Raw genomic sequence first — 27,860 nt, 5'->3', positions numbered from 1 at the left:
CCCCCCCCACACACACACACACACACACGCACACACACGCTCTCGCTCTCTCTCCTAATGGTTTCAAGCTGCAATATGTGTGTAATGTGTGTCCTGAGACAAAGACAGCAGGTAAACACAGAGAAGTCGGACAGGACATAGCACACAGATATGTTTGTTTCCACCTCCCTGAGGTGGAAAAAGACAAAGGCAAATGGACTCAGGGAGCCAGTGTTTTCTGCTTAATGTCAAGTTCAACATGTTGTTCTCGTCTTGATGGCTGCAGTTTTTGTTTTTAATTCCACCTACCATAATTATATGGGGTGAATAATCTGTCATTTAAAGTTGCCATTAAGGAACTTAAGCAGAGCAGTGCGCCATGGACTGATGGAAAATATTCCAAAGTTGCCGCCACACATTAATATGGAACATTATCATTAAAGAGATGATACCTTACAGAATATTTGATTGTCTGTATTTATGCAAAACTGATCCTGGCTTCCTCAAGTGGAAAGAGTCTTTTAATAATGAATAAAACCAGACTCAGAAGCAGTTTAAACCTGAACTTTAATATTTATGACTACCAAAGGAGTCTGGCTCTGTCTTTCAGTGGGGAAACCAAACAAGTAATATCGACACGCTGATTTTCTTTTTTACCCCCCCAACCCCACTCTCTTCATCCTCTGCTGAACATTGTTTTGGAAATTTTGACTTCATATCAAAACGTTTGTATGTTAGAATTAATGTGGTTAAGTGAGTTTTCAGTTTGATGATCAGTTTTCCTCATGGCAAGAGTCTGCCAGGGGTTTTTCCCGTTTCCCCGATTTTGACACAGGATTGTTCTGCCACATCTGGCAGCAGCGCTTTTAATAACTCCATAATAAACATCAAGAGTTTCACTCTGTTCACAGGAGACCCTGAGCTCAGTTACAGAGTAAATGATGATGATGTCAGCTTATTAACCATTGCACAAGTTGAAGCATTTATTTTTTGTCAGGTGGTCAGTGGAAAAAATAAACTGATAAATGTTTTTTTAATTTGATTGTTAAGAAGCCAGAGAAAAGTGACAAATTTATATTTTACAAGGACTGGACACATTCCCTCTCCCAACACTTAAGAAGTCTGCTTTGACATCTACCACTCACAGCAGCCTCATTATCCTCCTGCTTCAGCTACAATCATGTTGAGCTATGAAAATGTGAGGAGTGCGTCCAACAAAGCCAGGTTTCTGAACGGCCTCGTGGAAATTTGTTGAAGCAAGTCTGCTGGCAAAAGCTGGTTCAGCGCACGGTTGCTTGATCCTAATTTGCCTGTTGCATGTCAACATGGCACAGCAGGTTTTATTTAAGTTGTCACTGCACTGATTACGCCTAAACCTAACCTTGAAACTTGTTCACTGTTACTTTTTCATACCCGGCCACCAGATACGCCTCTGCTCCTCAGTTTAGATATGGCAGCATCTCGCAATATAATCTGAACCCAGCGACATCACTTTTCATTTGCAGTAGATCCCCCTGGCCTCGTCTCTGCAGCTCATTTGTGCGTTGTATTTCCATGAAGGCTAACAGCGGAACTCACAGCAGAAATGACAATCCATGTAATTTCCCAATTTGAAAGACAAACCGTGAGCCTGTCATTATAATGATCTAGAGCAGCAAATCACGGCTACCAACAGGTGGGTTCCAGATGATGGGCCGTAATTATCAAGGAGGGCCTGTTTCCACTGTATGTTGGATTAGTGTTATTCAAGTAAGAGCAAGGTTATGGGGAAAGAAACTATCTTCAAAACTATCTGGACAGTAGTAATTGCACATTGACGAGGTTTCTGATTTCTTGTTAAAATTGATTTTATACTTGATGTTTGCTTCTCCCAATAATTGAGTAGGGTACAGTAATAAAAAAAAAAAAACTAATAACGCTTTAAAGCAATAAAAATATACAAACAACAGAATAAATCATTCTCTTAATGTGAATCTATAAAAAAAGTTTATGCGCAACTATAAAGCATTTTAATGTTTGTTAATTATGTTAGATAACATGGCAGATAAGGGTTTTTCTGACTTTAGTTGTCAGAAGGCCAAATCATAATTTAGCATTTTTCCTTTATCTTTAGTTATTTTCTCCTCTTAGCCACAGTTTCTTACCATTAAACTCAAGCTAAGATTTGTACAATTTATTCCTCTGTTTTGTCAGTTACTGTAGTCGTTGTAGATAGAAATAAATGGTGTTTTAGGATGTTTTAGTCTTATTTTATGCAGTTACACTACTCTTTATGCAGAGCTGTATTATTCTAATTACTGTTGAGGGTGAAATATATGCACTGTTGGTGTAGAAATGTATCATTTTAAAGCACATGAGAGACAGAGGTAGGGCTGTAATTTAGTTATTTTACTTATTGATTAATTTGCTGATTATTTTTATAGTCAATTAATTGTTCTGCATTATATTTAGAATTTCCCAAAGCCAAAGACAACATCTTTACATGTCATGTTTTATCTGACCAACAGTCTAAAACCCAAAAATATTGGGTTTACAATAATTAAGCCAAAAACAAGTGCTATAATATATACAGTATATGTACTCATTTTATGAGCAGGAACCAGTGAATTTTTTGCTAAGGAAGTTCCTGTTTAATTATCTGTTGATTGACTTATTGATTAATTGACTAATTGTTGCAGCTTAAGACAGAAGTGAAAAGATAAGAGAGGTAGTAGTATCATAAAGTTAAGCACTAGCCATCTTCAAACACGCTTGTGTGTTTCTTGGATTTAAAACGACCGTTAGTTTTTGGCCATAATGTCTTAGCATCTAACGACAGCTCTCAGAGCTAACTGTTAGCATGTGAAATCTTTGCAAATTCAACAATTGAGGATTCCACATAGAGAACATTGTGAGTCTGTAAGATGATGAGAATGTGCGGGAAAATAATTTTTTGGAAAGATGGTACGACAGATGTCCAACCTTTTGATGAATTAGCTGTTTATTTAGTATTGTTGTATGAATCGGTTGGAGATTCCAAAACGGGCTTTTCTTTAAATGGAAAATGACAATGAATATTATTTTTGAGTCCAGATATTGTCTGTATTCAAGACAGGATTTGTTGTAGTACCTTTTTTTACGCCCGGACGGACCAGACTCACTTGTGTTTCCCTTCAAGCCGAGGGGTCTCAGCCAGTATCTGCTCCCTGGCCCACCGCAACACTCCTAATATCTTTGGCCTGCTGTCACACTCATGCGCTTGCACACACACACACACTGGAAACAATCAAAGTAAAAGAAAATGGCACAGGAAGAAAGTGGCCAGAGGTTTGGGCCCCACTCCCTGCATTCTTATTATTGTAGCCCACATCTGTAATTACAATGTTAACACTGAGCTGTGTAGACCCAACCAGCAGGACTTTGTGGAGAGAGAGAGAGAAAGAAAACATGTGGGGCCAGAGAGAGCTAGTGTAAGGATGAAGTCGGGGGGGGGGGGTCATACGTGCCTTTTGGCCGGTTTGTGTGTGTGTCATAACTCTGTCATGTGTCGTACTGCAGCAGTGTTTTGGTGGTTATATCAGTGGAAAATTACTCATGGTTGTTTTGTCAGTGATGGATACAGCTCCTCTCTCTCTCCCCGGGTGTCGCTGGTGAAAAGTACAGCCGAATGCAACCCTACAAAATGAATGAAGCCTTGACCAGCTCTTCAGTTTATGGCATTTGGGTAATTTATGTAGAGTAGACGTGTGCATCACTGGATTTGTGGTTGATGAGGTCTATTTGCGGTTCACCAGAAAGGTAGAGTAATCTCCCCTCTGTGTCTCCGCCGATCCCCCCATATGTGTCTGTCTGCTACTGACTTCTTTTCCATTCTTCCTCCTGGCAGTAGCTCCTGCTCACATTCCACAGCTAGGCACTGGAGATTTCTCAAATTCTTCCCAGTGTCACTCACTAGAGAAATGCGACCTTAAATCTGGCAAATCCACACACACACACAAGACGCACTAAAAAATCCTATACGCTCACAGAATAAAGACGCTTTGTGATTGTTAGCCATGGTTACCCTGTTGTTTAAAAAAAAAAAATCTAGACTAACCAGTCATCAGCACGGATCAGGGTACTGTGTCACTGATGAAAATGGGCGCAAAAATCAAAATGAGGCACTTTTCTCTTCTATTTCTCTCATGCAGTGATTGCTGGATAAACACGATTTTGGTAGCAGATGAAAATGCTGGCAGTGACAATTTTTGTTATGAAACAAACCCTCTAAAAGCATAAAGCACTTTAGATTGGACTGGTTGTTACTTCTATGGGCCAGGTCGTCAGTTTTCCACTGGAGAGGCCGGTTTAGTTAAGGAGCCTTGGCCAGAGACGTGGGCAGATTGAGATCATCAAGGTCAGCCTGTAGAGCGATAGCAGGCACTGAGTGGAAAACGCAGAGTATCTGAAGTCACAAGGACCGAGAGACATCCAAGAAGTCCGCTCAGATACAACACACACCACCAGATCATCTGTTGCCCAGGGATTCTCCAGGTCCTTTAAAAACCATCAAGTCAGTTACATAAACTGAACCAGAACCAAAAGAAATAAGAAAATTTCATCAATCTTAAATAGAGGTTTTTATGATTTTCTTTTCATATCAGCTTTTAAGATTAATAGGAAACACATTTACTCATCTGTTATGCAATTTTCTCTTCTTTTGCAATATTTTGAAACTCCTTTTCAAACATGATTTGGAATTGTTAACAAATATAATAACTCTTAATCATTGTCATGTTTTTCTTAGACTTTCCTCTTTTTTTTTTTTTCTTTTTTTAACTTTCATTGGCTGAAAAGTTTTGACTGTGCTTCACAAAGTTCACAATTTGGCCCTGTGGTGTGTTTTTACTGAAGATGCTGAAGTATAAACTGTAATGAAAAAGTTCGCAGTCACTGGGTGGGCGTTTCCAGTGGCATCTGGTGACTGATTGGTAGAAAATTTGATCCTCTGTAGTGCACTTAAATCAAATTCAAATAAACGAATCGTCCTATAACTTCAACTCTTAACATTATTTAGTGACTAGAATCGTAACAAAGAAAAACGTACAGAGTCATGACATAACACAAGGAGCGCGGACGGGACAAGCAACAGTTGAACTGCCTGTGTGGCTGTTACAACTCAACTGATATTAAAAATTTGTGCTGCCCTGATCAACACTGTCATTTATTTTTATGTCATTGTAGAAAAATAAATAAAACTTAAACACCAGGGAGATATATACTGATTTCCCGGAAAAATTATTTTTAATATCAGTTTGACTTCTAAGAGGCATTTATTTCTGTGACTGTTCAACCATCACTGATCACACGCTACCCTGTTCTTTTTCTACTTCTTCAAACGTGTCTTTGTTGCCATTGCTGAAAACAGTTTGAATAGAGGATTTTTTCAAAGAAAGACTTTGGCTGTGCAAGCTGGAATGAGTGTGGTTTGAACTATTATTGTGTTGTCAGTGACAAAGTGTCAGATCTGGCCCTTTGAAACTGTAGTTAATAAACCTCTGAATCGTCAAAGCCGCTGTTTGTCCCTGGCAGTTTTGGCTGGAGATATGCACTGATATGCCGGGCTACATACTGTTATCAAGGTTAAATAATAAATCATCATTTTTTTGCACTTACTCAGGATTTCTTAGTCACAAATTCTTTGAAGCACAAAATAAATAAATAAAAATACACACATTCATTTTTAGGATAGTAACAATTGATGTAAAAACCCTAAATTACTCCAAGAATGATTTGGTGAATAATGTTGACTGGTGTTTGTTTGACACATCGACTCCTACCAAACAAAACAAGTTACTGTTTGTTAAAGAGACACTAGATTTGAAACATGGATCTATTTTATGTTTTGGTGTAATGATGGGAGCCAGATGCAGTCGCCTCTGTCACGGTCTTGTGCTGATGTTGGAATATCACGGGTACTGGGACACATTACACCAGCTTCCTGTTGTGGAGTGGAGTTTTGTAAAGTGCTGCAGCAGAGGGTTCGTGTTAGTTGTCTTCTTCATAGCTTCCTCGTATTGTTTTGTGTCTTGTGGTGACTTTTAAGTTGGTTTGATTAAATTGTGACGTTGTGTTGTGATGCTACCACTGCCACAAAGCACCACTGTTTTAACGGTATTTGCTTTTGATTATCATCATTGTCTTTATATCGTTATATCCATGTTACACGTCAACACAGTGGAATTAACTTTTTTTTCATTAGTCAGCAGTGTGTTTTTGTTACATGGTCAGGAGACATTTATTTCCTCATCTTAGTTGCTCAGACAGTTTGACTTTAACATTTTAATGTGGTGATCATTCATATCAGGAATGTAGTAAAACCGTACTAATGTTTTCTACTAAGAACTTTAGTGTTTTTGTTTTATTTATTTGGCACAGTATAATTGTAGTACCACTTGTTTGTAGGAGTCATTAAATGAAAATGCTGCAAAATCACTGTATGAAGTAGGCTTACTTTCATAGTATAATTTTCACGCCAGTATGAGTTCTCCCACAAAGCTGCCAGATATTAGTTTTCAGTTTCTTTTTTTTTTTAAATTTCCCTTGGGTAAAGAAAGTTGGTTTCACTCGAAGATTTTCACATTTTACACGAAGAACAAGAACATTGCCATCCATAATTTAATAGTTTGTAGAAAAAAATGACAACATAGATGCCACAGGGCTAATAACTAATAGTGATGTCACAGTATCAAAAATGTAGCAGTCTGTACCGACACCTTTAAAGTTCCACCATTCTTGATACCAAATTTGATACAGCAAAAAAAAGTAGAAAAGAGAAGCGTTTGCACACACACGAACACACACACACATATACTATCAGATCAGTAGTGTGAAAATATTCATTTAAAAAGTCAACGTTTGAGCTGTTTCCTCCTTTCGCTTGAAACACTGCAGCACCATTTGTTCCTGATGATCTCCCTCAAACACAAAACATCTCCATACATGTCTCTTGACATGTTCTCACTCTTGATAAGTTGCCGCAGACCTGTCGCTGCACCCCTGCTTCCTTAGTTAATCATGAAATCTTTAAAGTGTAAGAAAACTGTTAAAAATGTCCATGAAATTTTTCCAGATCCCAAGTTGATATCTTTAAACTGCTTGTTTTCTCTGACAGCAGTAAAAACTGTAAAATATTTAATTAACGATAATGGAAAAAAAGATAAACTGAGCAAATCCTCACATTTAACAAACTGGAAAACGTTCAGCATTCTTGCTTGAATAAGGACTGAGCTTGTAGTGCCCTTGTAGTGCGCCTGTCAGTCATAATGATAGACAAGCTGTATGGCCTCACCAGATCAGTCACTGTAGACTAGGATGGTGCTTTCACATTGTCTGACTTTGTGCTAAACATTGTCAAAAACTCCAGTCTATTTACTTCAAATACCATATAATTGTACACTTTACACAGGTTACCCTGCTGGGTAAAAATCATCCCTACAAGAAGTAGTTGGGATGTTACATCCACAGAAACCCCCCGTTTGTTATGTTATACATCACTTTATAGGATCTTTAAAACTCATTGATTGATTTTTATGGCCTTACTGTCCGCTCATACACGCAGCAGCCTGTGAGATGTTCATAAAGAGCTGTCATCAGCTGGAGTGTGTGCAGTAGTAGTCATGTGTCTGTGTGTACACACTGATGCACGGTTGGCGTTACAGTGTGGATTCAGGGCAGAGGGGTAGAGTGTGTGTGTGTGTGTGTGTGTGTGTGTGTGTGTGTGTGTGTGTGTGTGTGTGTGTGTGTGTGTGTCAGGGAGTAATTGAGTTGAATTGGTTTTAATGGGTCTTTATGGGATGTTTGGAGTTATTTCTGTCTGAGGTCTCCTCTGGCGTCCTGGCTCCTCTGGAGGATGGCTTGGCCCTCCGCCCAGTACCGAGGCTGTTCTACACTTTCTCCTCAGCTCTTTCATTCTTGAGCTCTCTTACCCCCTCTCTCTTTCTCTCTGGCTCTCACTTTCCCTCTCTCTGTCGTGAGAGGGAGAGAGGGAGTGATTGCATGGCACAGAAAGAATGAGTGAGTGCTTGTTTTTCCTCCCGCCCTGCTTCTCTCTCTGTGCTGTGATTTAATGGGGGCCTCCAGTTCGCCGAGCACTCACCCCTCTCCGCTAATCGCAGAGCGCCACTTTAAAGACCCGAGCAAGTAGTCAAGCCTCATTCCGACTCTCATTTGTCACAGAGATCACATGGTGGCGCATGAGTTAGGACCCTGTGGTAGCCGCACAATTACAGGGTCGGCAGAAGGGAGCGAAGCCAGCGGGTCCAGCGGCAAGGACGACTCCTCGGTGGCGGCACAGAACTAAACATTCTCTTCCTGTCGCATTTTGATGGACGGCCTGAGGAAAGTACTGTATGGGAAGACCTGGAGTCACTCACTTGACTAGTGTGTATGTGTGTGTTTGCATACAGCTCAAGCATGGCAGGTTTTGTATTTGTCATCACCACTATTTTTAAATAATTTTCGACCAATTTAGTGGCGTAAAAATACAGATCCAACAAATAAGTGTTGGCAACTTCCTCTGGAAAGACTCTCATGTGTTTTGAAAACTTTAAAAGCACATTATGTGATTCTGCACCAGTCAAACCACATCCCAGTTTAGCTCCAAGTATGGACTGTTTTCATTCACTTCTCATCCCCATAGTCTCTACACTGTCCTTTTTAGGGTGAGTTGGTGCGCTGTGTGAACTGTACACTGTATAAATATGCCACTGTTTTACTGGATCTTAGATTTCCTAGATTTTTTTGTCTCATTTTCACTAAGATGACACTTTTGATGCCAAAATATCAACAATAACGGCATCAGCAGCAGGACGTACCCTGTGAAAGTAACTTATTGTCAGTCCTCTATAAGCAGTGTATGAAAAGCCATGTGTGCCTGCACGTGTGGGTGTGTACCTCCACTATATACACGTACATATGTGGTTGTGGTGTGTGTGCACTTGCCTTTGTGGGGCCCCCATCTGTCTGTGTGTGTGTGTGTGAGTGTTGTCATGGGAGAGTGACAGCTCTGACCTTAGCCTCTTGAGGCCATGCCAGGTCATTGGCCGCCAGCCTCCGAGTGGTGAGGTAGTGGTGGGGAGCGCTGGGAATGAGAGCATAGGCTTCATGAAGGCATTGTAGGATAAATGGATGGTTGAGGGAGGAGCAAGGAGAAAAATGGGTGATGAGGATAAGATTGACCGCAGAGTGGAGGAACGATGGAGTCAGGAAGGAAGAGACAGATTGAAGAAGTAGCGAGGATGGAGTGAATGCGAGAGGACGAGCTCCATGCTGCTCATTAGGTTTGGGTGTGTATGGGAATGGCAGTAAACATAACATTTCCCCTCCAGCCAGCGGAACGACTCCGGCATCTAATGACAGTGCTGCAGCACAATGAGTAGTAAAGCTGCAGCCACCAGAGCTGTCGCCCAGCCCAACTACCACTGGCTACCACCAACCAGGAGCCCTTGTTTTGACTCGCAGCCAGAGCTATGGCAGGGAGCAGGATGTTTCAAGCTACCATCTTACTGAAGTCAGACAGTGGCTTTATAGATACAGTACAGAAACTGACCTCAAATATTCCATAGAGTAGGAAAAGGGTACAATCTAATGTTTATGTGGACTCTAGCCTAGTGCTACAGTGTGGCCCAAAATATTTACCATAAAGTCAGCTTCTGTATGAAACACTTACAGGTTTATCTACACAGCCTTGCATGAGCAAGTTTCCACCCTCCACTGAAACGAAACTGGTGTCATTGAGGTGATTCCACAGTGTCCTAGCTGGCATTTAAATCAAGCACAGCTCCGGGTGTGTATCCTTGCTTTGTTGTGTAATTGTTGTCTGGGAAGATTTTAGTAGCAAAGGACAAGTTGACTAATTTTAGCCTGAGGTCATCGGAGATTGTTGGCTTTTTCTCACAAGCTTGACACTGTTAGTCAAACATTTTGAATGTTTCCTAAGTCCAAGAATATTGTGCAGAACAGAGCAAATCAAAATGTGAAAGAGTGATGGAGAATTCAAACACACCATAGAACACAGATTATAAATGCAGTGTTTTATGGAATTATGCCTGTGACGGAGGCTTAAGTTAGTAGACTGGCTTCTCTAGTTTGTAATCGCAGAGTGTGCGTCTGTTAGAACGCAGTCTATAAAGTTCCCCCAAGACTTAGTGGTGAAGAATGAAGCAGGAGACAGTCAATCCTCTTTATGTTGCTTTAGTGGTGTAGACAGCATACAGATGTGTTGAAGGTGGGTGGTTGATGTGTGTGTGTGGTTCTGAAATAAACCAAACAATAAAGCCATAATTGATTTTCTTTCAATATTTTGAAAAATGTCACATATGGCCTGAAATATTCCAACAGTTGATGATATTGAAGCTTACTGTTTTTTGCCACTGGTGTGTCTTTCTACATTGACTACCATTTCCACTGTCACTACCTCATTGTTGGTGCATGGTCTGCTATTTTCTCACGACTCTTTTTGGAAGAGGATGCTCTTTGATTCACAGGACACAGGCCACTCGGTAATAAACTCATCAGGCACGTGTCCATAACAAAGCGATCCCCCTGCCAGCATGTCTCTCTGAGGTCGTATGGAAAGATTCATGACATGTTTGACTGTCGTGCACTTACCCAAGGCGTACAATTTATCCCCTTGGATACCTCTAACTGATCATCTTCCTACAGAGTCCAATGTACTTCCTGTGGCTCCACCACTCACTTAAAAGTAACGACTTGCCCCCGTTTCGAGTCCCAATTTTACCGACATGAAAGGTGGTTGTCATGGGCAAATAAGAGGACTGGATGACTTTAGGGAAAAGGGTCAAACCGCACGATGAGAGTGTATGGTTCTGTCTCCTGAAAACCCATCCAGCAACCGGAAGCAACTGGGTTAAAGGCTACAGCCACAATTACTATGTAGAAGTTAGAGTGTTGTCACAGCCTCCTGTCGGAGATGTAAAAACGACTGTGTGTATGTGTGTGTGTGTGTGTGTGTGTGTGTGTGTGTGTGTGTGTGTGTGTGTGTGTGTGTGTCTGTCCTATGTTTCTTGAAACGGTGTGTAATTAAACCTCAGGCAGTGAGGTGAGTTGAATCAGAACCCATAGCATTGTCCCTTTTGTGCACTAAATTGAACCAAAATCTAAAATAGTTTTTTCTCTCATTAATTTTTAACCACATTAATGTTGTGACTCAAGGGATATACCTGTGTCTCTTGAATAAATATTTCTACAATCAGGGGCAAGGGAAATTCCTGGTCCCCAGAGGATGAATCCTACTTGGATTCAATTTAAATTTAATTTGAGCTGTTTTTAGCCGCTCCAGTGGCTCAATGGGTGGCAAAGGCAGTCTGTCCACCACTTTGGTCCAGACTGAAATAAACAATAGGATGGATAACTGAAATTTTGTACAAACATTCATGGTCCCAAAACCATGAATCCTACTTACTGTGGTAATCCCATGACGTTACCTCTAGCACAAAATTTGTATAGATATTCATCAAAGAAGAAGGGGAAAAATCTTAATGACTGGTGATCCCCTGACTTTTCCTCTAGCACCACCATGACAATGAGGTTGCTGTGAAATTTGACATAGATATCCATTGAGGCCCAGAGGATGAATCCTAATACTTAATATCCTAATATGGTGACCCCAAGAACTCAGATTGCTGAGTATGAGCTGCTTGTGTTTTCTCCAACCACTTCCCCATGCCAGTAGATTGTTGAAAGTGACGATAACATTGGGCTCAATAATCTGCAATTACAGTGTGTTTGCTGACATACATCTTGATCACCATTCTGTATCAGTGAATAAAACACCTTAGATATGACTGCATGGAATAGTCTTATCTTCATTATTCAAACAAACCAGACCTTCTCCCTGTTGCTTGTATTACTAAGTCAATGAAATAATGTCAACAGAGATTGTGGAATAAAATCAAAGCATGATTCAGCCTGATCAAATATAATACATGTATCTTTTGTTGTGGTTCTGTCAACAGTAGAAATCCGACTCTGAACTATTAAAAAAGTGTAGGCGGGACACGGGACTCCCTCATGTCAAGTATAAATCTGGCTTAGTCTTGTATATTTTGATTCACTGGCTGCATAAGAAGTTCAGCAATACAGTGCATGTCTAGTCAGTCCAACAAATACAGCTGTTATATCAAAATATGCAGGGATCAAAGCAAATGTCTCTGAATATGTACCTGACTATTCATGAGTAATTTTCATAGCATTACAGTGAGAAAATGTCATTGCTTTAATGGAACAGTGGGTATGTTTTTCCTGTTCCTCTGTGACGACAACGCAGTGACTTCAGCTCATCATATGAACTGCATTACCTGTACCAGTGCACCCGGAGCATTTGCTGTCCCAGACATTACCACATTTTGCCATTTTTCAAACATATTGTCATATTGAATCCTGGCTCGCGGCACTACTTCTGGAATAGCCTACTGAATTCCCTTATGCCAGCTAGTGGACACTTTGCCAGTAACTGTCACTTGTGGTTAAGCAGCATGGATTGGGGACAAGTCCATTAAGTGGGTCATGAGTTTTACCCAGGCCTCAAATTCTGAAATCCTATCCCTCGATATTGTAAAAACAGTATCAGACTCTTTTTTTTCTTTTCCTTGTCAAAAGCATCTGAAGAATGCACTCCTGTTGCAGCAAGTGTTATGATGAGTGTCCCCTCAGGGCGATGACCAACAGAGAAATCAGGGCAATGCTGGGGTCAATGTAGCCTTTTTTAATACTACATGTTCAAGGCGTGAATGTTGCCTCTTCATTCCTCCTCACCCCTTCTGTATAAAAGGTACAAACACATAAAGGGGGGGCATCGCTGCTCTGGCAATAAGCCGACATAGAAGGTAGTCACAGAGCCGGATGGGCATCCGTGTGTGAGTGAGAGCCAGCGCGGCGGGACAGAAGCCAACACCGTTGTTGCACATCACGCCTCTGATCTAAGAATGCCGGCATGCTATCTAAATTCACACTGGGGCAGCATTATGCTTTGTTTGGTTCATTGTAAACATGCAAAGCTGGCACATTGAGGGGTCTTCCCAACAACAATATATCTGGATCTCTGTTTTCAAAAGGCTAGTGTAAATTGGAAGTTATGTTAACACAGGCTTTAAGTGTGTGTGTGTGTGTGTGTGTGTGTGTGTGTGTGTGCGCACGTGTGCATGTGTGCGTGTGCATGTGTGTGTATATATAATAAATGAAGAATGGGTTCAGCATCAGGGCAGAGTAGGAGATTGGGCAGCGGCTCTGTTTATACACAGAACCTGCATGAGTCATCGTGTGAAGGCGAATCTAACAGCAACATGTCATATCAAGACATCGCCCCACTCTCAACCGCTCGCTTGATTCCTCCTCACTGTGCAGATTGCCAACTGTTGTTATTGTCTTCCAGTGTTATTAATTTCCACATTCCTGAAGATAGTGTCATATAATCAGTGAATTTTGCAACTAAACTCATTCACCTCAACTGGTTAAAGCTTGCTAAATATGCAGGCTAAACTGAGACAAGCACTGAATTCTGTGCATTAAGGTTAAAATTTAAAGACTTAAAGAATCCTTGATTTCCACCCTCTAAAAATATCCATACACAATACAGTGCCCTCCAGTGTGCACCACCAAATATTAGTGTTACTCTACTGACTCATTTAGCCACCAGTACCAGTCGGTGATAGTGGTACAGTTTGCCACAGTTATTTAGTGCTTCACAGCCAAACCCAGGACCTCAGCAATGTAAACATTTGCCTGTTTAGCATTAGCATGAAGCCCCAGAATGCCCCTGTGTTTGATATTATGTGGTCCTGTTGGAGGGAAAAAATGTCAGGCCTAATTTACAGAGCCATATGCACATGTGATGCTTATTTTCAGAGGCTTAATTAGTTATGAAGGCTCTTTTAGTTTGGTTTGTGGCTTTGAGGGAACAGAGAGGCATGTCATATTCAAATGGAGCATGTATTGTGTAGTGTCATCATTTCAGTGGAAAATCAACCCACATTCTTAAACATGGACCAGGGATTTCACTCAAACATATAAGTCTCTACACATGTAGTTCTCAATTTAAAATTTAAAATTCTAAATAATGGAGACAACAGGAGTTGAGTTTCAGTTGTATTTACTCAATTTATTGCTGGAAATGAAAAAAAAATAAAACAGCCGAGAAAGGGTTTGCTGAGGTAGCAGAGAACAGACATAGCTTTGGTCTGGACCAGTGGCAAGTGGAAGAGATTATAGTATAGTATTGGTTTTATGCTGTGGTAGATAACGGGTGGAGCAGAGGCATCCTTCGGCAGTAATGTCAGGTTACAGAAAACCCAAATGCAAATGCCTGGGAGGCTGAGACCTCTAATGTCCATGATTGTCCCGTTGGCCATGTATACCAGCCTAAATCAGCCCTCCAGCTCATACTGTCGTGTCGTGTCCATTTTATACATGCACACACATACTCGCAGAGCAGCACAGCCAGACACACATGCAGCCTGAGGGTAGTAAGCAGATATAGCATACCACAGCAGGCAGTATGTGAACCAGTCTTGGTTGGTAACACCCATCTCCCGGGCCACATGCAGCCTCACCAGTGGCACCTCCAGTAGTTGAGCTCTAACCTCCACAGTGTGTCTCTAACACTCACAAATACACCCACAGACTCGCACAGACCTTTGTGTCTAAGCACACATGTAAAAAAAATATATATATTTTGAAAATGTTTCTCCGTCTGTTTTCTGATTGTGCAACTGGCATAAACTACTTGTGTGAATATTATTTAAAAAAAAAAAATTGTTTGATTAGAGGGATATTAGGTTCTACAGAAGATAACCCATTTATTTCCTCAGTGATCAGACACGCAGCTGGTTTGACACTATAAAGGGTTAATCCCCGAACCTTCTGTAATCATCTGTGTGTGTCTTTGTTTTTCAGTCAGTGGTGAAAACCGGACGTTTGCTCATCAGTCACGAGGCTCCAGTCACCGGAGGCTTTGCTGCTGAAATCAGCTCCACAGTACAGGTGAGTGTGTGTCTGTGCCTGTGTGTGTGAGAACATACTGTATTTGATGAGATTTTATTGGGCTCTGTCGCTCCCAGGGGTAGGAGGTGGTCTTCAAAGGTACCGGTCTTAATAGGTTGGAGTGGTTTTGTCAATAAAAGCTCCACTTTGTAATAAAGCTAAAATAGCCTTTCACTGAATGCCTCAGAGCAGCAGAGGCACTATGCTACCCCCCACCACAACCCTGTATTCAGCTACAGAAGTGTTTGACAAGGCATTGGGCAGGAAGTTAGCAGCAGAAGGTGATCCCCAGAAAAATGAGCAACAATAGTCATTTAATTCACAATAGATTTTCTCAGAGCGGTATAAGAAGTGCTTTTTGTCATGAAATTCATTTTGATTACCATTATCCTTGTTTCACAGTGTGCACAACAGAAAACTCAACAATTCTAAACCAATTGAGCATGTTTTTGTGTGCCTCCGAAGGACGAAATATTTTTCAAATTGGGTCTGTTGTAGGAGGGGTTGTGACATTAAAACACTGACAGCACCTAATATGCTACAGTTTGAAGTAATTTGCGCTTAAAATCACACTGCTCCTCTTCCAAGGTGTAACTCCATCAAAGCTAAAGAGAGAGATGATATAAATACAGTTAGATTAGGTGTGATTTACCAATGATGTATGTTCTCACTTAGAAATCAAAGCAAAAGCTGCTTCAGATATTGCCTCACAGTCATCATATTTAGCATCAAAATGAATCCAGTAGTTTTATCTGTACATTCAGGGCTATACAAACAGAAACTGCTAATGGCTAATTCAGCTTTTCATGGTCTGAATTGGCTAAAATGTAAACCATTATACAACAGTTAGTTCAGACCAAGTTATGTGATTGGATGAGAGTCATTCCACGAGTGCTCATATAGAGTACAACAGCACTGTGATGAAAACCTGTGGACATACAGGCAAAAAGAAAATGTGTTAATGAATACCAGGCGACTAATTACATTCTACTAAGGAGTAGCTTTGCTGTGAATCTGTAAAGCTGCACAGAGGGTGTTTTCTGTCACTCGTCAGGGACTGCTGATACAGTGGCGCTAACTACCCATATAAGGTTTACGAAATATTGCTTGTTGCTGGCAATAGAGAAGGCCTGGACACTGTAACCAAGACATGCCAGAGACAGCGGATGACAAAGTCTGAGCTAAGTGTGATGCATGACTAAATGAAAAGTCCTCCCCTTCCCATCATCCTAATTACATCTATATTTGCGTGGTGAGATAATTATCTTCAGTATGTGTGGCGTTTTCTCCCTGTGACTTCCAATCTCCTCTCAATGAGCAGTTCGTGTCTGAACAATGACAACCTTCCTTTTTGTACCTGCCTCCTCAGAAGTCATCAGAGTAATCGTATGCACAAACACTGTATGTGTTACCTGGAGCAGTTTCCTTGTTACTGTGCATGAAGTCAGAGTTGAAGCTGTAAAATCGATCGATCCTCTCCTCATTTACTGTCGGTCAGACGTTGCTCCCTCCCCCCTGTCGGTGAGGGCTGAAATGGTCAGTGAGTCATCCCCCTCATTTCCATGTTTCCATGTTTTCACATTGTGTATGGGTGATGTAAGTTGTTGGTGTGTTCACTGATTGCATTGAATTGCAGTTTTCACATGGCCTCAAGCAAGTTGGATGCTCTTGTTGGAAAGAAACCTTTGGAGTGGTTGCTGGTTGTGTTTTAAAAAGGATACAGTTTGACCCACAGGCCTCTGTCACACTGTTAAACTCTACATTACATTGGAGTTACTCCTCGTTCAAAGAGACTGCGATATGCTCACTTTAAACACACACCATCTTTCTCTCTAATAAAAGGTATAATGGCCTCCAGTAGCCTATAACAGTCAATCAGCCATTCCTCATAGGTGATGTTTTAATGCTCAGCACATGAGACTGTAGTATCTCTTAATAATAAACCGTCTGCTTCGCCTAGCAGCAGTTATCAAGCTTTGCCTTAATATCTTTAACATGCTTGTGAGAACTATTGTGGCCAACATACAAATGTTTGGAACCAGGGGTATAAAATTCAAATAGGTCCAGTTGGACAAAATTAAAATAACATCTCTAATAATAATAATTAAATGTTCTTTTCTCATTTCAAGGAAAATAAGCGCTGTAATAAGTAAAAGGTACATAACAAGGAGCTTTTGAAAAATATATTTAATTAAAACGAATTGCTTAATTTTAGGAAAATTGAATAAAAAGTATAGCTTGACTTTTCCCTTTTTTTTTTTATTAATTCGATTTCACATCTTATTTGTCTTAACCAGTTTTATAATAAACAGTCTCAACACATCTTTACAGCTGAAAAGCTTTAACACCTCCTTGTGTCTTTCTATCCCTCTTATATCCCACTTTTCCCACTTCTCTGATGTTGTCTATGATCTCGTCTCTCCCTGCGTGTATGTCACTCACTGATTCAAATCACAATTATTGGCTAAGTAGCATGACAAGACCAGTACGGTTAAGGCTAGAAAAGCCGCGCCGGTTGAAATGGAAACACTTAATAAATTTAATAATTCTCAATAATTTATAGGTTATAGGTCTAGGTCCAGACGGGACGGCATCTCCGGACCGTGGTCCGCCTATTACTGACTTCTGGTATATACCAAGTATATGGACGTACAGTAGAGAGGTGGATTATGCTGCTTAAGTGCTTTGAGAGGAGTTTGTGGCTGTTTTGATTGTTTTTCCTTCACTGTGAATCTGGGTCACCATTGGAATCCATTATAACCGCTGTGAATCCAAGCTGACTGCAACCACCACAGCCTGCGAGAGAGCAGAACATCTTTCACATCTGCAGTGGATGATATTCAAGAAGACAGATTTTGGAAGTATTGTTTTAATTCATCGAATTGACCAGATTGTAAAGTGAGGTCATAACCTCAAAAAAATAATAAGTAAAATAAGTGGATGTAGTGGAGGCTGGGCCGTACATTTCTAGATAAAATATGATTTCAATATTTTTAAATTTTGAGTTTCTCAGCCAGAAAGTCATGATCAAGATTTTCTGTCATTTTTAATAATTACATTTATTAAGTAATCTTTTTATGCAGATAGAAACACAACATAATTGTAAATTATTTCTAATGTTTTGTCCACAACCATTTTAATTGGGTATCAATATATTAAAAAAAATGCCTATTTAATAACCAATTCAATATAACACCAGCGCTCACTGCAGCCTCAATACTTCACATACAGATAGATCAACTAGGGTTTTAACTAACAATTATTTTCATTTTCAATTAATGTACTGATTTTCTTGATTTATCAATTGATCATTTGGTCTGTAAAATGGTAGACAATGGTGAACAATGGGCATCGCAATTTACACATTGACATTTTCAAATTGCAACAGAGGAAAAGGGGCCCAAAACTCTGAAACCACTTTGAGAAAGGCCTTGATAATGGGATGATAAGATGCTAAAAATAAGCTTTTAGCAGAAAGATTGAGTCACACATCCTCAGAAACTACAACAACATCCTGACTTTGAGGATATCGGAGTGAGACTAATACAAATCAACAGCAGTGTGCATTAAGGTCTTAACTTGTACCACACCTCCTTGTTTACTCGTGTGGTCTCGTTGGCAATCAAGGGACAAAAAGATTAACTGGTTGTCAGTAAAGCTTGTGTAGTCCAGCCACTGTTGTCTCGGTTGTGTTGTTTTAAGTTAAGTCTGTTATTTCTGGAGAGAGTGGCTTCAAACACTACCTATCAACTTTGGGCGCTTCTAGAAAGATCCATTTATGGATTTGATTTTCTATTTCATATTAAGAACAGAGGGGAGTTTGGTAGGTCTTGGCAGGTTTTCCTTTATCAGACTTTGGCTGCAGCCCTCATGATTTAATATTGTGTCATTGGTTGGCCCTTCCCCGAGTGTTTGGCTGATGACTGAATAGGACAGAGTAGGGCAGAACGAGATGTGGCTAAAGACAATGCTTTCATGGACCTCAGGGATGCACAGAGAGAAGTGGTGAATCACCCTCCTCCCCTCAACTCTACAAACCACTACAGACTTGACTATAGTTGATTCCAAAAAGTCCAAGCTTTGGCTGATCAGTTTGGTTTCAGAGAAATATAATAATTTTTCCACTGGTTGCGAAAGATGTAATGAAATGCTGTAGAATTGTGACCACTATGAGAACTATATAACTATTGGCTGCTCAGAACGATTAGAGAGAAGTGCAGATAACATCCCAGATGTACAAAATAGTATTACAGAAGGTATTTTTATAGCTAAAGTTGTCTATTTACCACGCAGCCATACATCACACTGCATTGAATCGTGTGGCACTGTCACTGATGGGGTCTCAGAATTAACTATGGGGCCCTTGGATTTACCTCTTCTAGTTCCACTGATAGTGCTTTCAATTATTTGTGTTTAATTCGAACCAACAGCATCCAACATCCAGCCCAGCAATTCCTGCCGAGTTGTGGTACTATTCTGGGATGTGGTTCAAAGGCTACTAACTCCACTCCAGCCCAGTTGGTGTTAGCTTAGGATGAAGGTTTTCATGTTTTCTGCCTTCTGAATCAGAAACAGACCACCGGTCGCCTGTCAGACTCTACTGACTGAGAATCTCAGGAGTCCCAAGGCCTGGGGCGTTGTGCTGCACTGTAAAAGTCATGGTAGCCCCCCCCGTGTCTTTCTCCATCAGGAGATACACTAAATTGCCCTCAAAGGACAGTGTTTGTACAGGAAGGCTCCTTTAGAAGGCTTGTGAATTGGATACAGGTACCATCACGTTGGTTAAGGGGGTTATGGAGGTTATATAATGTTGGACTGCTGCTGCTTGTTCCTATCAGTTGCTTAATACCCTAAAGCTTGATTCACTCATCAGCCATTCCTTCCCTGTAGGATGCTGTGCAGAGTCATCTCTCAACTTCTGAACTCAGATCACTAACACAAGTCAAATACCCTTTATTTGCTGAGTTAAATGCCAGTTAATCTTATTCACTAGCACCATGACAACCCATCACAGACCAAACAAGATTATTGAGTGGAAGAGAAACCACTTTATTTGTCTTAAAAGTTATAATCCTTAAGACTTTCATGAAATCAAGCATTGTTTTGATACTTTATGGGCAGTGTTTTTCATGAACTGCCAGTAAATGTATTTTTATTCGGTAGTTTGTTCTGTGTATAGTAGTTTGCATTGTTAATGGTGGAGTCTGCCATTCAAGTCACCCTCACACACATAGAATCCAGTGTTACTGTTTGTAGTTTTATTTAGATGACACAATCCGAGCTGTTAATTTATTTCATTGCATTTTAATAGGATGCCTCAATTTTTCTTGTGAAGAATAGTAGAAAATAGAATCCCTCTTTGTTTTATTTTTTTCATTAAAAAGCTTTTATGTTAAAAACACCGAGGAGGTGGAAATGACCTGTAATCTACTACAACAGCTCTAATGGAAAATTTAGCATAATGTACATTTCCACAGCACTAATTCCATTAGTACAACAGAGTCGTGACGTACTCCACCACTGCTGCTCAGTTTCGTCTTTTTACACTAAAATTAATTCCAGTTGTTTCTTTTTTGCTCCTGATGGATGTAAAGCTGCCATTAACAAAGCCCAGAAACTCTACCTACAGAGGGAAAGCTGCAAGACCTTTAATCTGAAAACTCTGGAGGAAGTGTTGAGTTTCTTTCATAGTAGTGTAACATGATTTCGGGAACAGTGTGAACATTATGCTTGCTGTACAGATGGAGTAACTGCTGTTACATGACGGAGGTTTTCAGTTTGCATTAACTTGAGAACATGCAAAATTAGAAATTGTATATTTTATGTTTTGCCCTGGCCTTTATTTGGGACAAGCCTTTATTTGTTTGTACAGACAACACTGTAAATTATACAGTAGTCTTTAGGACAGTGCATAGTTGGCTTGTCTGAATTGGCTGTACATTGTGAGACTTTCCTCAGCTAACATCAGAGCTGCACTTTGTCATCGCCAGGTGTGCTGATAAGAAATGCTGACAGCAGGTTTAAATGCATACATTTGGAATAGTACCACTTTATCATTTATCATTTAGATGTGTGTTGTATGAATTTAAGAAGAGATCTATTAGCTGACCACTCAAAGGCTATACAGTACAGGCTAGTGCATATTCTTTGACCTGAACATCACTGAGAGGTTCAGAAACATGTTGAAGGCTTGAAACCACTTTCAGTCTATCAAGCTGGTATGGAGGCTTTGTTAGCTGGTATAGCCTGTAATATTGGCACTTGTGGGTGTTTCTGACTTTTGTGTGACTGGAGACACAGTATCATCACTGCAGCTCTAAGCCCCGGCTCTTCTGTATTTTTAAATTCTGCGCCACTGCAGGATGCATGTTTTTTGTTTCTTGCCATGCCACATAGTTTTATTCTGACATTCAAGTGTATTACATATAATGATGCACTTCCCAAAAGATAAACACCGATTTGAATGAAATCTGAGTTGTGTGGCCATCCTCCGTCCAGCTGTGGTGGCAGGCAGGCAGTCAGACTACTGTACTTTTCTCCCACTTCCAGTAAATGTATTTAAAGGAGATTACAGATGTGATCCAGACAAAAAAGCAAACTCCCTGCTACTGTCTGACTGTTTGTCTGTAGTAGGGCAGGGAATAGATCTTGAGGTTGTAATCTCAGCGGACACGGGTAATCACATTGTCACTTCCATCAATACACTGGGATGAAAAGAAAGCAAGATACCTTGAGCAGTTATTTTTGGTGCTTGTTGGAAAAGTTCCTGTTCTCTTCAGTGCCTGCAGAAATGCACCGTTTCATAAATACCTTTTGAAAAAAGTTAATTCACTGCATATCATGTTGTGAAATCAATATTGGAAAAAATATAACTTTTCAATCAAAGGTGCACAGAGGCATATTTATGGATTCATGGAAATTGCATGATTTCTGTTAATCTGGATCTGACCAGGAAAAACTCTCTCATGTCTGTCTGTCAAATCAAAGAGGATAACATACGCATCCAGATTTGCCAGGCCCAGTCTATTCAAGTACACTCCTGTTTGACTTTGACATTCCCAAGTTTGTGTGATTCTGCTGAATGAGACTAAACTCTGCCCAAGAAAACAGCAGTTACATTTTGTGAGCCAGGTGCCAGATATGACATACATTAATGATGTTTAATTAATGCTTAAAACAAGACTGAACTGTTACAGTGAGCTCATGTGTATAGAATCCAATCCTGAAGAGCCAAACAAACTTATAGGACTTATATACAAGCTCCTGGTGTAGCCTGCTGGAGGCTATGCGAGCAGAAACACAGAACGTGCCTCCAGTCTGCAGCATACTGTAGCACTGAATCTGGATTCCAGATTCCACAACCACTGGCTTTCTCCTCTGCTTACAGTTTTTTTTTAATGCAACTGAGTTTGACTACGCTTCAAGCTTAGTTGTCTAGGGCTGCATAGGCCCTAAGGCCGTGGACTTTTGTCAGCACATGAAAGCAATGCTCTTAAGCAAACGGAAAGGGAAAAAAAAATACCAAGATTAGGCTTTCGCATCACTAGTAGTGCAGTTGTTGTCAGGATCTGCCACAGCCTGTTGGAGAGAATTAGACTCAGGTTGTTCTGAAGTCAGTGAGGAAGTAGGAAACAGAGCAATGAAAAGGAAAGGAGGATTTGTTGAACTAGTTGTCTCCATTCAGTTTACGTTCATTAAAGCTAATCGCAGTTAATTAGCCGGGTGGAGCAGACTCCCAGTCCTACGGTGCAGGAGTCCAGCTGCCAGGCAGATAACAATGCCAGCAGCACTGAGCCCTGCACAAGCTCCCCCTGGTTTTGGGTTTCATTCTTACTGGCACCAGAATGAGAGACCCCATGACTTCTGGGCTGGCCCTTCTTCACTAGCTTTACTGGCTTACTAACAGATTGTAACACACTAGATGGCTGTTCCCTTCTGGCTGTCACATTTTCAAAAAGACAGTTTTAAATGAATTTGAACTGACACTTAATCAGTTTGAATTCATTCAAATGACACTCGTAAAACGTTGCAGTCACAGTAGTTTGAATATTTAGTTTTTTTTCCCATGTTTGAACACCAGATCAAAGAGATGGTTTGATTTGTATTGAAATTTGTCATCCCATCATAAATCATACCACCACCTCCACAGCCGTCCCACCTTGCCACACATCCTTTATCCGTTACTGTTGCACCGTTCCGCTAAAATCTCAAGCTTAGATCTTATAGGATTGATATTTTCCCCATTCACCTGTTACATTAACTGCTTGATACATCTCTTCCTGCTTGGCAAACATTTCATTTTAGTAACACATCCAAGACCTGACATCCAGACTGGAAAGCTCCCTCTGTACCATGTCAGCTCCACAGGCATAGAGAGCAGCAAGCTTCTGCCACAGCCTCCCTCTGTTTCTCTTGTTGTGTTGTATTTTTTACAAGCTGTAAAAGCACCAAAGCACAAAAGGCCTCCTCATCAAGTCTGACGTTCCCCCGGACTCTGCCAGAGGTTTTGTAAGAAATGAAAAACATAGTGTGAAACATACAAGTCCTGCCCTGCTTAACGCCATACGACGGCATGGCAGCCAATTGGGTGGGTTTGTAATGAGGGATTACACGGATGGCTGAGTTTGTGATGCTGTCGGTGTCATAAGGAACAGGTTAAAGTGTGTGCTGTGTCGAGACACACATCTACAGACAGGCAACACACACAGACGGTGCTGTGTAACTTGTGTTTGCCGGAGTTGTTTGTAGGACAGTATAATCTGAGAGAGGGTACTTCAGGTTTGTTTCTGCAAATCTGTGTGCATGCGTCCAAGTGTGTTCATTTAACTCATCAGGGGGTTTGTCCCATTTGGAGTGTTTTGGCCAACTTCATTCTGCTTTGTCTCCATGGGAAGAGGTCAGAAGCCAATATAGAGACACGAGTCATGGCTTGTTTTGCACTCAGGCCAAATTGCCTGAGCATTGGCCTTCTCTCTGAGGAGCCTGAATGAACCTTTTTTGCTTGTCAGGTACAGTAATAGAAATAAAATGAAGCTGTTTGACCACTTCTAAAACAACTATTCTACACTTGATGTCCCAGTCAATCCACTTTTTATAGTTCTGGAAACTGGGGGGGTATGCACAAGGACTGATAAATGTTATACTAGGTGTCTATAGTTCTGTGAGCGAGAAGGTTGTTCAGAGTTGCCAAGAAGACAGCTGATGTTAGTTTGCAACAAATCCCTTCAGACCAAACTGCCAAGCCAAGGAAGTGTCTGTACTTGATTGTTTGAATGTGGTAAAAATTATGAAACTCCCTCAAATTATAAAAGCAGAATGTGCAGGCGTAATGCGTTTAAATCAGCATGGTAACAAATGGCAACAATTGTACAAATTAAAAAAAAAAAAAAAAAAAACTTATGTACACTCCGTCTCTTCTCTACATTACTGAGCATTACTCTCCTCACATCCTAAACAATATCTGGAGGACCTTAAGTGAAGATTTTTTTTGACGACAGACTGTTGTGTTGTGGCCGCACTGTTTCTATTTTCCCGTTCACTTAGTTACACTGCTGGCAGTGATTTACTTTCTGTTGCAACTGTGCAATAGAAACAGGGTCCCATCTTTTTATCATAGTGTCCAGTGTATTAAAAGGTACGTGATTGTGCTTCCTCTGGTAACCCACTCTTAAAGATTCAAAGTCTTGACAAAACGTACTGCTGACTTGTTACAGCCCATACAGTCACAGTCTGGACATATTTAGCTTGGTTTCCCTCCCAGAATGAGTCTGGTTTGAGCGCCGACAACATTGCGACGAGAATGAGAGTATTTTTTCCTCATCTGTGTTATTTTTTTCTTCCTGCAGGAGGAGTGCTTCCTGAACCTGGAGGCTCCCATCAGTAGGGTCTGTGGTTACGACACACCCTTCCCCCATATCTTTGAACCCTTCTACATCCCCGACAAGTGGAAGTGCTTTGATGCGATCAAGAGGATGATCAACTACTGAACCCCCGTCAGGTAGAGAGATCTGACAGCCTTCCTTGAAGTTCATTTGTGAATGGACATAAAGTAATTTTTATTCAGTTATTGTATATTTAAGCCTGTCAACAACTGCCTTATAATCTGCTTCATTTGTGCCAGTAATTTAGTTATGACGACATGAAGAGGGGACTTCATTACAACCCCTCATCATTAGAGAGAAAATGTTTTCCTACCCTACTACTAGACCACTAACCAAGTGGGATTGCCTTTTATTTCCCAGCTTACATTGGTTTTTATCTGTCAAATGGAGTAAATACTAAATTAAAAAATTACATTTGACCATATAGTTAAAGAGGATATTGTAGTGGCGGTTTGCACAAAGGATAAAACTATACAGAAAACTGTGTGGGAGCATTAAAAGATGCATTCTCCAAATTTGAGGTGGTGTTGCTACTGGCAGTTACTTACACTGACATTAAATTTGGCCATGATGTAATAATGATGGAAGTTTTCAGCATGTTGCCAAGCAGCCAACAGCAAGAGCTTAAAATATTTATTCAAGATAAAAAAAAAAAGTTAAATACACTTTAAAAAAAAAAAAAGAGAGAGAGAAAAAAATCAAGGCAGCATTCCAGCCATGAAATACTGAATGATGTTAGTGGACTTGAGAGAGACGCATGAAAAAAAGAACGGTCAAAATCAATGCAATAGAGTTTGAAATATCCCGACTTTTATGTGGGTCAAGTTCCAAAAACACTGGTGCCTTCATTTTCCATTATGCAACTTGATGGAGTCTTTCGTTACACCCTACCTGACTGGTAAATCCTCACATGGGGGCGCCTGGATGGTTCACCTGGTAGAGGGCGTACCATTAAGGCTTAGTCCTTACTGCAGCTGTCCGGGTTTGATTCCGACCTGTGGTCCTTTGCTGCTTGTAATCCCCTCTTTCCTGTCTCTCTCCCACTGCAGCTAGAATAAAAGCATAAAAAAGCCAAAAAAAAAAAATGCCTGCTGTAAAAATGACTGCAACAGTCAGAGTTTTAAGGTTTTATCATATTGAGAGCAAATTTCATTAATGATTGTTTTCATTAATGTTTAACTTGCAGATTATTGTCTCACTTTAATTTGTTTTTTTACAGAATGTCCAAAATGGTAAAAAAAAAAAAAAAAAACTTTTACGTTTCACCTCTTCAAGTCAGTGTTCGCTGACAATCGAAAAACCCAAAGATATTCAGTTTAAACACCACTACACAAAAAACTGAACCAGTCTTCATAACTTAGTCAAAGTCTACAGTCCTGAATGGAAACTGATTTGGCACATTAAAATGTCAGTAGTGCAAAGTTTGTATTCCTGTAGTGTTTGTGCAACAGCGACATCCAGAATGGAAACTGTGTAGAATAATCTATTAGATTTTTCAGTAAACATTTAGGAAACACTGAAGCCACATTCCTCATACGCTTTTTGAATTGTCCCAACAAATGCGTATTGTCTGTGTCTTGTTGTGTACAATAGCAGTGGACAGCCCCTGAATTCACTGGAAAATTCTATTAGTAAGGGTTATAGAGGCCAGTAGCAAATTGTTGATATATCACTCAACCGTACAAGCCTTCAATGTGTTCAGAGATGTGTTTACTCTATGTGGACATGCTTCCTTGACTCTGAAGCCCCTCGATGTGAAGCTCAAGTGTCTTTAGGATTCTGAGGCATCTGTTTTGGGTGGATACACACCTGTATTTAAAGCTTCTGACTTGTAATCAGACCACCCAAGACTGATTTTAGTGGCAGGGGTTAACAGCACCTACACGTCATGGATATGCCCCACTGAGTTGTGTCACCTCATGCTGCTATCTCATTGTTGGTTGGACTATTTACTTTCATTAGTTGCAGTAGTACTGAATAATTCCTTTTTGGACGGTCAGACTGTTTTGTAATCCCCCTTTAATTGTCAGTGTCGTCTTTAGTCATGGCCATTAAAACTTTGGCCTCAATGAATAAAGAGGAAGGAGCCATTAATAAAATACTTAATTGAATCCAACATGTCACCTCTCATCTTCACTGCTCAGCATCTCCATCCAGCTCGACTTTTCCTCCTCGTCTGCCATCCGCTGTCACGCCAAGTTATTCTCTTTAACTCACTGAACCTCTCTCCTTTTCCAGGGCCAAATTCTGGTAGCCCTGAACTCTACGCTCTCCCCCTTTTCCTCTTCCTTCATCCAATCAGTGGAGAGCAGCCAGGAAAAGACACTTTGTTGACCATCCAATCAGGAAGCAGTATCCAGATGGGCTCCATGTCCCTCTGTGTCATCCAGCTAAAAGACTGTTACATTACTTCTGGGTTAGGGAACCTCCTTCTGTGGCAAGGGAAACTGACTTGATCCAGTCTATATGAAGAAACTCTCAAATTTAATTTCCTCTTAAATAAAAGTTGAATACTGTGGGGGAAACTGTATTTGGTTGCATTTTGTGACTATCTGCCTTTCTGTGCTGTTACTTTAGATTGATTGTGTCCAGCAGTGCTCTAATCTTTATTTGGTTTGACATGAACTGAACCTTATTGTACTAAAAATGGATTTGTGGTTTTTAAGGAAAATAAAATTATCAGAGTAGGTATGGTGATTTGCATTGCTTCAAATTTCTTGGGATTTTTACTGCATCATTTTGGCAGCAAAGCACAAATTACTTATCCTACACTTCTGGTCACATGATTAAGAAAAATTTATATCTTACCAGACTGGTAAAGTCTGAATTTTTACATTTTCTGATTTTTAAAGCGCCAGGACCTGTTTTACAACACGCTGAACACATTGCATTATATAGTAATTTATCAGTCAGCTGCTCGCTCCATTCTGTCCATAGGGGAAAAAACGAACTAACGCTTTTAACTTAAAGTACTTTGATTTA

The 27,860-nt window shown here is 40.4% G+C and overlaps 1 protein-coding gene across 1 annotated transcript in view; it reads left to right on the top strand.

The window, feature by feature from the left end:
* bckdhb (branched chain keto acid dehydrogenase E1 subunit beta) overlaps positions 1–27,575 on the top strand; it is a 53,206-nt gene extending 25,631 nt beyond the window's left edge. Inside the window, exons 9-11 of the mRNA XM_023410473.2 lie at positions 14,911–14,997; positions 24,843–24,994; positions 27,117–27,575. Coding sequence (XP_023266241.1) covers positions 14,911–14,997; positions 24,843–24,983 — 228 coding nt within the window. The 3' untranslated portion in view covers positions 24,984–24,994; positions 27,117–27,575. The remainder of the gene's footprint in view (positions 1–14,910; positions 14,998–24,842; positions 24,995–27,116) is intronic.
* Positions 27,576–27,860: the final 285 nt, after the last annotated feature.

The sequence above is a fragment of the Seriola lalandi genome, unplaced genomic scaffold, assembly GCF_002814215.2.
Source record: "Seriola lalandi dorsalis isolate HSWRI2012SDOR001 ecotype SW California unplaced genomic scaffold, Sedor1 jcf7180002054425, whole genome shotgun sequence".
Lineage (NCBI taxonomy): Eukaryota > Metazoa > Chordata > Actinopteri > Carangiformes > Carangidae > Seriola > Seriola lalandi.
Note: the sequence above shows the minus strand (reverse complement) of the source record. Positions and strands in the feature narration are given on the sequence as shown.